General features: G+C 39.0%; 1 protein-coding gene across 2 annotated transcripts in view; it reads left to right on the top strand.

Annotated features, from left to right (window-relative positions):
* Positions 1 to 10,106, top strand: part of DAPK1 (death associated protein kinase 1) — a 76,358-nt gene extending 66,252 nt beyond the window's left edge. For both annotated transcript variants that reach the window (XM_033164784.1, XM_033164783.1), the window contains exons 22-26: positions 1,831 to 2,028; positions 4,023 to 4,161; positions 5,086 to 5,206; positions 7,230 to 7,418; positions 7,746 to 10,106. In XM_033164784.1, the coding sequence (XP_033020675.1) occupies positions 1,831 to 2,028; positions 4,023 to 4,161; positions 5,086 to 5,206; positions 7,230 to 7,418; positions 7,746 to 8,978 (1,880 nt within the window). In that variant the 3' untranslated portion in view covers positions 8,979 to 10,106. The remainder of the gene's footprint in view (positions 1 to 1,830; positions 2,029 to 4,022; positions 4,162 to 5,085; positions 5,207 to 7,229; positions 7,419 to 7,745) is intronic.
* The last annotated feature ends 2,382 nt before the right edge of the window (positions 10,107 to 12,488 follow it).

The following is a 12,488-nucleotide window of genomic DNA, read 5'->3' as shown; positions in this document are numbered from 1 at the left end:
TGCCAGGTGAGCATCATTGGGGAGAGCATCCTACAGGCAGGGGTCCATAACATAAGTCTCCCCTATAGTTTCCACCCTTCAAACCTCTCTAAGAAGGGGCACACTTTAAGCATATCAGTGCTTCACCCCTAATTTTAGAATCTCTACCAGCACAATAAAAGTTTACGATTAGGTGTAACATTTGCTATGTCAACACAATATCTCAAAAAACATTACTATTTTAAAGTTTCTTCGGTGTCAACGTAGTATCTCAATCCAGCACTTAATCCTCTGAGAGCCAAGAGATATTGGCCAAAGCCCAGTGGTGGTATTACATTTTCAGCAGGAGCTGCCTTTATTGATGGAATCCCAGAAGTGTGATTTAACTTGCTGTTTGCTCTGTGCAAGCATCTCTTTGAGGAATACAAGGTGGAGAGAGCCATTCTCTGTCTGATGAGATGTAGGCCCTTTTACAGCCTGCAAAGAAACCCTTATACGAGGGGCGGCCTTCTCCGGGGTATTCAACGTAGCGTTGAAAAACCATGATGGGAGCATTGTATCTATAGTCTGAGGAATTCACTCTGCCACTGATGAACAAACATGGTGAGCTGCTTACTCAGGGCAGATCTAGATTGCTGTTTAAGAAGCTCTCATTCAGCCAACCTGCACCCAAAGAAAGGCTGAAGTCCTTCCAACCTGCAGGTGTACTAATGGGTAGATGTTTCAGGTGTTTATTTGTTATTCTTCAAAGCTTTGAAGAACAGCAGCCAAATATTCCACGAGAAGGAGGAATAGATTGCATCTCCACCGTCGTAGGACACAGTATTTGTCAAAAGTGCCAGGGGTTTGTGTAATAGAAATTATGAGATTAGGAAAATGTCACAACCAACTGTAGCCTGACATCTTGCATATATATATGCAGATTGAGATTATTACACTAGCCAGAGTATTTGCTCAAATCCTCCAGATTAAGAATGATAACATTTCTGAATTACTAATATCTGAAATTACAATTCCTTTTAAAATGCTGAGGGATTTTTCTAGTGCTCCCGCCTTCCTGAGATGCATTTATTTATAAATCCTATTAATTAAAGTTTGTAAAAATGTCTGTTACTCTCTGGAGGACAGGGAATAAACATATGCTTCTCTCAGCTTCAGAAAATATAAAAATAAAAATTGCATGATAAAGTGTTGCATAAAATGGCAGTTAGTAAATGAACTATGACTATTCTAATCTCTCTCTGAGTTTACAATTACGCATTATTATTCTACTGTCTTGTGAAACAAAATGGCCAGTTCGGATTTTTTTGAAAAAGAAAACCTCCTGTTTTGACACTTTATATAGCACAATAATATGCCTGTGTAATATGATGCTTCAGATTCTGTCAAACAAGGCAAAACTAGTAAAATTACTCATTTAATATTTTAGCAATTAACTCTCCTGCAGTGGTCTTAACATGTACTTCTGCACAAACTACAGCTTTAGTGGTAGGTGTATTGTGCCATGTTTTCTATAGTTTTTACAGAAAAGTTATGGAGAAAAGTTGGTCTTCTAGTGTAAGACCCACTGTGGGGAAAAAAGACTTGAATTTCTTCAGTGGATAAACCTACAGTATCTAATTTTGACAGCAGTCTTGCACCCAGTATGCATGCTTCGGTTCTTTGAAATCAGTAAATGTAGCTGTGATCAGGATTGCAGCCTCTGAATATAATAGATAATAATAATAATAATAATAATAATAATAATAATAATAATAATAATAATAATATACTTCAACAACAACAATAATAAAAATGTTTGTGAAACTTGTTCTACTTAATGTCTTGATAATATATATTTGCTTGTTGCAGGAGTTGGTGATTTCAGTGTGTGGGAATTCTCTGGGAATCCTGTGTATTTCTGCTGCTATGACTATTTTGCTGCAAATGACCCCACCTCAGTTCACGTTGTACTTTTTAGTCTTGAAGAGCCCTATGAAATACAGTTGAACCAAGTGACCTTTTGGCTTAGTTTCCTAAAATCTCTTGTTCCAGTCGAAGAATCCATAGGTATGCCACAAGTCCTTTATCTCTGCCAGCCCTTCAACGTGGAGAGAAAAAGCAGTATTTCTTTTTGTAGGGTTTTGTAGAGTTATGTTGAACCATTCCATGCGTCTTTTTACTCTACTGCCTTGATTCATACAAATTACTGTATATTCTGGCGTATAAGACTACTTTTTAATCCAGGAAAATCTTCTCAAAAGTCAGGGGTCGTCTTATACTCTGGGTGGAGAATCTGCAGTCGAGCATATCTCAAACTCTATATTTTAACTGGAAAAGTTGGGGGTCGTCTTATATGCCCAGTTGTCTTATACGCCGGAAAATACAGTAACTTTTTTAGAATTCTTTGCTGTTCAATATACTTCTTAAATGAGATCGCTGGTCAACTATTTTAACTGGGCATGTTGCTTTAAAGTTGGGTATACCAATGAACTTAATTGCTCCATGTTTTGGAGAAGTATTAAATATATATGTTTAGCTAGCATCATAAATCTAGCTTCATTATGATAAATTACTCTTCACCTACTGTGGAAGTTTTTTGAAAGAACAAAGCCATGATGTCTGTCTTCATTTCATCAACAGCAAAGTTGCTGAATTGTGTGCAACAAAGCCATTAATTAAACGATCATGGGACTGACGGTTTAACAAAGACCATAGTGCTTGTTATGAATATAAGATGAACCAGTTAATTGGTCCATCTAGGTTAGCATTGTCTACATCGGGGTAGAGAACCTTTGGCCTGCCAGATGTTGCTGAACAGCCCCAGCAAGCATGGCCAATGGTCAGAGCTAATGGGAGTTGTCATCTGACAACACCTCTGGTCTTCATTGGTTTCCAGTGGCTCTCTGGAGTTTGAGACAGCACTCTCTCCCAGTCCTACTTGAATTGAACATAGGACCTTCTGCATGCAAAGTACATGTCCTGCTACGCATTAGAATGCATAAAGATTATATTTGCACTGGAACCAATATAGGGATATGGGGTGTTCTAGATTTGCATAGAATTTACGAAGAGCACAAAACAGAACCCAAGGATTGTATTGGGCATGCTTATGTTCCATGGAAGTCTGAAGTATACTTATCTGTAATTTGCATTTGAAGAATGTATGTGTTTAGCATATGATGGCCCTTGCTCATACGGATTTTTGTGGTATTGCCTCTAGAGTATGTGCCACAATACAGGTAATAGCAATAAAGTTAAATTCAGTATTTTCTGAAATTTGGCAAAATATTTTCATCTTACCAAGATGATGTATAAGCAAGCAGGCTGTACAGATTTGTGTTCAGTGCTGTTACCTCATTCATATCCCATTTGTATCTCTTTCTCTCTCATTCTTTTTCATGGTATCTCCCAGGCTTTCCTACTTAACTCTCACTTATGTGAGAATTCTTTGTTTGTGTAAGTACTGTAAAGTTGCATTCATACCACTGTATGAATGTTTTTTAGATCATTTGTTTCCTGCCTATAATAATCTCAACCATAGTATTGTAGAGTAGTGTGGTCATTTCATTGGATAATCTTTTTATAAAGTAGCTGTAGCTGGAAAAAAGCATTGCCCCTTCTCCAAATATATATTTTGTTAGAGACGAAATAGATGGTTTACAAAGATTTGTTGTGATTTATAATATGTCTCTGTTTTATGACATGGACCATCAATTTTGTTTTGGAATGATGAACGTCTGTTTTTTGTGCTATGAATGTAATCACACTAGCCAGACTCAGCCTCTTAAATTTGGGGAAACATTTATTCAATCCCTGACTTGAGCGCAAGGTTCACATATAACGCTAAGCCAAAGTTTATAGACCAGTAACAAACCATGGCTTACAGGTATGGTTTGTTCATGGTTAACAAACCGTGGTTAAGCTGCTGGTCCAAGTTCAAATGGTCAACTAATTATAACAATTTAACATACCATGAAATGTTACATTTGAAACATGCTATTAGAAGAGAAAGCTTTTCCCCTCAAGAGTCTTCTTTGTGTTTGTTTGTTTTTCTCCTGAAGCATTTGGAGGAAAGCTAAAAAACCCACTACATGTTGCACTGGTGGCTACTCATGCCGACATTGTCAATCTTCCGCGTTCTGCTGGAGGAGAGTTCCAGTATGACAAAGATACATCTCTTCTGAAAGAAATCAGGAACAGGTAAGACGGGGGAATTGTATTTTTCAAAAAAGGAACGATTGCTTTACTAAGAAATTCGTATATTTTAAAACTTGTTTGGATGTTAAGACCTTGAGCTAAGCTTTTTTTTTAAAAAAAGAGAAAAGGCTGTACTTGCATACAAATAAAGAAAATCTACACCTTTCATTGGACTGGTTCAGACTCAGAAAGGAAACAATGGATTTCCTTTTTTTATCTTTAACTAAAGAGAACCATAAAACAAATATAAAACAGATCAAAAACATCAGAAACAAAAGCAGTTATTGTAGCAAAAGTAAAAAAAAATATACAAAAATCAGTAGATATAAAATAAGTAAAAAATCCTGGGCATTCTTTTTTTTTAATGTCTAAAACAATGGATTTTCATTAAGAAAATGTGCCGCAGCAAACTCTGAGCTCAGGCATTCCCTACTTCCACGTACAAGCATCTGCTTGCTTTCCATTTCGAACAGACGTCCATTTTCTATTTTGTATGAACTCTTGAGTCAAGCAAAGCAGCATTAAGCCATGGTTTTCAGATCGTGTTTGAAGTGAGCACGGTTAGAGTAACCCACAGCTTTCTTAAGTCCAGGCATAATGGGAAACTGCAGTTAATTCAAAAGGGAAAATGGGAAGGTTTCAATTTCCTTCCCTCATGCATGAGGGAGTCAGTGTAGTTTCAACTAAACCAGGGCACTGTGTACCACAAAAATATGCACATTTACTGTGGGATAAGCACCACTAAATTTGGAAGGATCAGAGTATATAGAAATAGGATCAAGTTGCAAGTTGTTGTTTTTACTAGATATGTGATATTAGTAGAACTCGCTTCGCCAAACTGCTTCAATTAATACATGGAATAAGAATGAAAAAGATGGATGCAGTACTGTAAAATGATAAACAGATTATTTATTCTTTTCCTTTCAGGTTTGGAAATGACCTTCACATTTTAGACAGATTATTTATTTTGGATGCTGGGGCATCTGGTTCTAAAGATATGAAGATTCTCCGCAACCACCTCCAAGAATTACGTAGTCAAATTATTTCTGTAAGTCATGTCTTCTTATTACATCCATTGGCCCAAGCCTCATGAGAGTATTTCCATTTTGAGTGCACCTTGAATTATGAAGTTGCCTTGTGGTTTTAAGTATGGGAAGAAAGGAAGGCAGTTAGAAATGTGAATCCAGTACAAACAAGGTCTGTATGGGATAAATTAGATTCATCGGCCTGAGTGCCCTCTGGTGGTGAGCAAGAAGTATTTAAATAGATCACGAGCCCATAAATTATTTCAGCTCTTTCTTACGCCTTGTAAAAAAAGGGCAAGTAAATTTAGATAGAAAATATACTTGTCTCATTCTGCAAAAAAACGGCCTAATAAATACTTTATTGAAGTATAGCAAGTTTTTAAACATGTGTCTGCAGTGTTGAACTAGTTCTTCTGAAAAGCTTTGGGCCTCTTGAATTGCACGTGACCAAACCAGTCTCAACCTTTCAGTGAGAGTCATCTTTGTTTTCTTCATTTATACTTTGCCGTTCCTCCAAGGAACTCATGGTGGAATAAATGAGCTATTCCACTTTATTCTCATATCACATGAGTTGCCCAAGGTCACCTACTGAGTTTTGAACACTGGTCCTAGTCCCATATTTTACACAGCATACCATAGTGGTGGTCTCACTGCTTCTATGTTTAATTTTGCACATCATTTACTCAGCCGCTTTCACTTCCAACAAATTTGAAAGAGGGACTAATTTGCCTGCCATCCAATCATGTGTTGTTGTTGTTTTTAAAAAAAACATAGTATACATACAGAAGCATACTTTTCTGTGTAGATCAACTATCTCTCCTCCGCTGCATAATTCTGACACTCTCCTACTGCTGCGTTTGCCACCAGATTTTTTTGGTGTATAAAATGTTTCTCGCTCCCAGAATTAAGTATTTAACAGTGCTTCTTGCTGTCAAACAGGCATCAGCAACTATACAGCTCGTTTCAGTGTGAGTTTTCGCCAGAAGCAGGATTCTGAAGAATGCAACCCCTTTTAAGCAGTGTGTGTTGATTCCTGCTTTCACATGTTCCATAGATTGTAATGTTGTGGTGAAAAGCTGGTCCTTCTTTGCCAGAACCACTCAGCTAAACTAGTGATCATTTTACTGCACTTTTTCTGCAGCATATGCATGCACTTGGAAGTTCATACTGTTAACTTGTGCAAATGGTGCCAAGAAACTGGGTTTGTTTTGTTCCCAAAAGTTCGTGGCACTGCACAGTTTTTCCATTAAAAAGACATTAAAGAGCCTGTCTGCTTATGCAAGCCATACTAACATGTTGTGTTGTCTTTATGAAACGTTTGTAATATAAAAGAAAAGGCTTGTTAACTGTCTCGTCAAAAACTGAGGATAATGTACTGTGGCATACTTTCACATGACAAATGTGCTTTGGGGTTTCTTTGTTGTTGTTTTTTAAAACAATACAGTTTACATGATGCCTGGAGCAGGAATGACTATGACTAAGTACTTAGCATTATCTGTGATTTGATAGCTTCTTTCATTCTTGCATTCCTTTACGGAATGCATCACCTTGAAATGGCAATGACAGAATAGCACAGCCTTCACCTTAAGCAGAATGAGCATGCAAGCCAGTTTTGCTAGGGCTGCATCAGTTGTGGAAATAACTTCAACTTCTAGCATCATTATCAACAGAGGAGTATAAATGGCCAGATAGAATCAATGCTCTATTCTTCAGCATTCAGTGAGGTGTGGCAGAGCCATGGAGCCAGCCCTCACAGTACTTCAGCTTACCTGGCCAGGTAGAGACTGTGCAGATGCACCAGTGGCAGCAGCAGATTGCCTCTGCTGTTGTGTCTGTGTAGCATCACACCTGCCCTGCCACAGACCCATCTGGCTAAGCTGTAGTAACACCAGTCTCAGAAGTGCGGCTCTGTGACTCTGTTCCACCACACTGGGTCTGTTCCTGCCAGCATATGAGTCATTGATGGCATATGTTTTTTTTTAAGCGAAAAGATAACAGTTTACCTTCTCCAATTAGAGCTAATGTCCAGTCTGGTGTTTTTCATAGACATGTCCGCCCATGACACACTTGTGTGAAAAAATAGTCTCCACACTACCTTCATGGAGAAAAGTGAATGGACCCAACCAGCTCATGTCACTGCAGCAATTTGTGTATGATGTGCAAGATCAGCTTAACCCGTTAGCAAGTGAAGATGAGCTGAGGCACATTGCCCAGCAGCTACACAGTATAGGAGAAGTAAGTAAACTGCATTAATCCAATTTTAATTCTATAGGTAACTGCATTCTTTGCAGCTTGGCCATCGAAAGAGGTGAATGAATTGTGGCTCAGCTTGATACCCAGCCATAACTTGTGGTCTGCACTGTCCTTTAAGTGCTGTATGCCAGAGAACTCAGCACAAGGAGAAGCTCTCCTCCCTTTCTCAAATTCACATTTTTCATTGGATGTAGATAATGGACCATATGAGAGCCTGTAGTCCTCTTACAGCTAAAGCTGTGATGTCTGCAAAGCTATTCCTTTCTCTCGTGTTTGGATTTGACTTGTGGCTTTTCTTCTGTTCAACAGATCAATATCATGCAAAGCGAGACAGTCCAAGATGTTGTTCTGCTAGATCCTCGCTGGCTGTGTTCAAATGTGCTTGGAAGACTCCTGTCTGTGGAGAACCCCAAGGCCCTCCATCACTACAGAGGCCGTTACACTATAGAGGACATCCAGCGCCTGGTCCCAGATAGCGATATAGAAGAACTCATACAAATCTTGGACGCTATGGACATCTGTGCCAGGGATCTCAGCAGTGGAACAATGATTGACATTCCTGCTTTAATCAAGACGGATAGCCTCCATAGGTCTTGGGCTGATGAGGAGGATGAAGTTATGATTTATGGTGGTGTCAGAATTGTTCCTGTGGAACACCTCACCCCACTGCCTTGCGGGATATTCCACAAAGTTCAGGTGAATCTTTGTAGATGGATCCATCAACAGAGCACAGAGGGAGATGCAGACATACGCTTGTGGATCAATGGATCAAAGCTTGTGAACCGTGGGGCTGAGCTCCTTGTCCTGCTTGTGAACAATGGTCAGGGTATTGAGGTTCAAGTTAGAGGCCTGGAAACTGAGAAGATAAAATGCTGCCTGTTCCTGGACTCTGTGTGCAGTACGATTGATAACCTGATGGCCACAACATTACCAGGACTCCTGACAGTCAAACACTATCTTAGTCCTCAGCAGCTGAGGGAACGCCATGAGCCAATAATGATCTACCACCCGAGAGATTTTTTCCGTGCACAAAGTCAAAAGGAGACCTCATTGACTAATACCATGGGTGGCTACAAAGAAAGCTTTAGCAGTATACTGTGCTTTGGGTGTCTAGATGTCTATTCACAGGGAAGTTTGGGGATGGATATCCACGTGTCTGATCTGAATCTGCTTACACGAAGGAAACTGAGTCGACTTCTGGATCCACCTGATCCCATGGGCAAGGACTGGTGCCTTCTTGCTATGAACTTGGGCCTTCCTGATCTGGTTGCGAAATATAATACAAACAATGGGAGTCAGAATGACTTTGTCCCAAGCCCATCCTATGCTCTGCTGCAGGAATGGGGAAATAGCCCTGAAAGTACTGTGGGCACCCTAATGTCTAAACTGAGGGAACTGGGGCGCAGAGATGCGGCTGACTTTTTAATGAAAGCATCCTCTGTGTTTAGAGTCAGTTTAGATGTGAATGGCCAAGAAGCCTATGCTTCAAGCTGTAACAGTGGGACATCTTATAATTCAATTAGCTCAGTTGTCTCTCGGTAAAAGCAAACACAAGAAAGCACACACTTTTCTAATAGCAGATAGCGCTACAAAGGATTGAGTACGACAGTTTTGTATGTATTTATAAGTTTCTACATTAATGGGTGGCCACTGCCTCCCAGCATCAATTTTTAAGTGACCAATCATCTTATTTTTTTACTGTGACCTCTTGCTCTTATTTTAGTTATAAAAGGCTGGTGTATTTCTGGGTATTTCACAGTTTGTTTCTGATTTTACATCGTGCTGCTTAAATACTGGCGTTTTAACTGGGAGGACTCTAGCTTTTAGGTACCTAGAGGTTTTTAAAATCATTTTTTCCAAACAGAAGAAGCCTACGTAGTGATACAAAGCTCGTTTCCTAAGTCCTCTCCTTTTATATCGTGCTTGTTTAATTAAAAAAAAACAAAACATTTATAGTGAAACAATGCTAGCATATTTCAATTTTAACACCAGACTTAGAAATGAAAAAGTGAGTGCCTTTTGCAGAAGATAATGTGGCTAAAATCAAGTGATCCTGTTGAAGCTATAAGACAATGCTACCTCTATTTCACTGTCTGCATGCTGGTTGTTACAAGTGGTGCTTGCCTTTGTGTTTTTCTGGAGTTTTAAGATACTTGGTAACATGAAAATTGTTCTGCTGAAGAGCTCTCATGTTGAATACCATGCGAGTACAAACATTAAGACATTATCAGTTTTTATTTCCGTTGAAGTGGAATGGAAAATTGAAACCCCCATGAACTTGCACCTTCCATTATTTCCACATATCTCAGGTAAAGATTTTACATGGTTGTAAAGTTCACCAAGGCACATATACAAGTGTTAGCTAAACAGATTTACTCTGAACTTAACAGTGATCATTTGTGCAAAGCAAATGTTTTTTTCACTTTCAGATACTAGTGTGCTTATTTCTTATACTTGAAAGTTTGATTTTTTAAAAAATTAATTGAGGAAAGCAAGAATTTCTTGCAGTAAGAGAAATTGGTATGAGGGATCAAGACACTTCTGTTATGAAAAGCATGTAATTTTAATTGTACAAGATACATTATGTGTATATACATATACAATGTATGTATATATATTAATACTGTTTTTCCTTAATCTTTGTTGTAGTAAAATTTTAAAGTTTTTTTTTATTTTACAAATAAATTGTTGCCTGTTGCAACTTTTTCATCATTCCTCATTTCCTAGCTGCATTCATGTCAACCAGCAAACTGAGCATTGCTAGCTGTTGGTTCAAACAACTTGACTTTTTAGTAGCAGCTGTGAACTCTGCAGGGCTATTTTACTCACTGTAGTTTTTATATTAAGAGGTTGCTGGTCTCTGGGTAGGCTTTCCTTTAAGCATGGCCTGTTTTTTTTTAACCTGCAGGCATGCCAACCTGGAAGACACCATTACATTTATGTTCCACCTTTCTTCCAAAGTCTACTGTGATTTGTGAGCCATCCCTAGAACATTTAGGATAAAGGATGTCATTTGCTTCTGGTAGTGATTTGGATATTGCAAGTAAGTCAAACAGAAAGGGAACTAGCTCCCCGCCCCCCTTTAAATAGCTTGTTCACACTAGAGGAGGACTCTGGAAGACACAAAGGTGAAAACATATGCAAACATGTTTTTGAAGACTTTCCTCTGCTGAATCATCTTTTTAAGTGTGTGAAGAGGAAATGACTTTTTGTGTAAATACAATAATTTCTGGCCAAGGTCTGTGTTAATTTCCTCAAAAAGTGCTGATTCTGCAGAGTTGGAAACAGCAGTGATAGTGAAGGGTGTGGCTTTGCTTAAGTATGCAGAGTGAATCACCATCACCAGACAGAAGAATCCAGGATTGCTTTCTGCAAATGGTATATGTGCTGCATTCATGAGTGCATAAAAAGTAATTTGTGATTAAGCTTTCTTTTTTCAGCAGTAGTTCCTATCAGTATGGGCTCTCGGTTTCAATTTCCAGGGATCTTTGGACAGGAATCTCCCAGTTTCAATTTGTAATAATAGTAGTAGTAGTAGTAGTAGTAGTAGTAGTAGTAGTAGTAGTAATAAATTATTTACATGCTGCTCATTTGACTGTGTTGCCCCAGCCATTCTGGGTGGCTTCCAACAAATTAAAAGATCAAACACAGTAAAACATCAAACATTGAACACTTCCCTACATAGGCTGCTTTCAAATGTCTTCTAAAAGTCAGATAGTTTTTCAATGCAGCGAGATTTCTTTTTTCTGTGTTCATTTTAATACGTACTTTCACCCTACAAATCCTTAAGGCATTCCTTATTAGGCACTTAAAACAAATCTTCCTCTGGCAGAATATACTTGTTTTGACAGAGGTCTGGTAGCCAGGTGGTCTGGCTCCTTTGGAGGGTCTGAAGTATTATATTTTGGCAGAGCATGAAAAGTTAAATTTTCAAAGGTCCTCAATGTGGCCCTTTTGAGGACCTGTTTGTTTATTGTATATAATATATAAGTATCTCCATAGGTTCCATGGATATAAAAAAAGGAGAAGCTTTGAGAAGAAAGAGTTTCCAAGGCATGCTCTGGTTCATAGGGTCACGGAGAGTCGAAAACGACTAAGATGACTAAACAACAACAATCTCCATAGGTAGATAGATGTTCCTCTCCTGTCTTCAAGGAAAGGAAGCTGGCCTACACCTATTTGAATCAGCGTTCCATTTTAGTCCAGACCTATGCCTACACAGGTAAGGTGTTTTCTGAGATTAAGTCCTGTTAAACCCAGTGACATTTCCACATAGCTTAGCTCTAATTGTTTTTCAACCTTTGAACTGAGAAAAGTTCAACTGCACGCAGCCACACACAACAAGCCACACAGCAAGGGAGTGTGCAAATCAAACTATGACAGATTTCATCATGAGGACCCTGTAATGCCTGCCAGCAGTAGCAATCATTCTTAATAGCTTCCTATTTGTTAGTGAGAACTATCTTTTAAATAATAGGTAGTTCCATGAAAATGGCAACCCACAGACCCATTTTTAATTTTCATATTCTATATCAGGCATGTCCAACAGGTAGATCGTGATCTACCGGTAGATCACTGGACGTCTGCAGTAGATCACTGGTAGATCATTGCCCCCCCCCAAAAGAAGCAGTCTCTTGGGAGTTAGCCACCCCTGTTCTATGTCATAGGAGCCAACTCCTAGGGGCTGAGATCCCTTGGGTTCCCCTAATAAAATATTTGAGGGGGCTGCCCCCCAAGTTGATGAGCATTGCTGTTCAAATGGGGGTGCTGTATTGTGATTGATTATGTGGGGTAGGGCCCTGCCTGGGGTTGCGGCGCTTACAATCTGAAAGAATGTGAAGAAGAGCAAGTATGACTTGTGCAACAATCAATCATGTGACTGAAATGTGAGGTTTAGTGTTTTTCTTTCCCAACTGTCCTGCTGAGAAATGACAAAAAGGAGCAAGGGACTGACATAGATAGTGCTGATCTTGTTAAGGTTGCAGTTTCCATCTTCTGACTCAGAGCTGCAACACGTCACCATCAAACATCTTGTTTGTGCTGCTGCTTGTA

This window comes from Lacerta agilis, chromosome 11, assembly GCF_009819535.1.
Source record: "Lacerta agilis isolate rLacAgi1 chromosome 11, rLacAgi1.pri, whole genome shotgun sequence".
Lineage (NCBI taxonomy): Eukaryota > Metazoa > Chordata > Lepidosauria > Squamata > Lacertidae > Lacerta > Lacerta agilis.
Note: the sequence above shows the minus strand (reverse complement) of the source record. Positions and strands in the feature narration are given on the sequence as shown.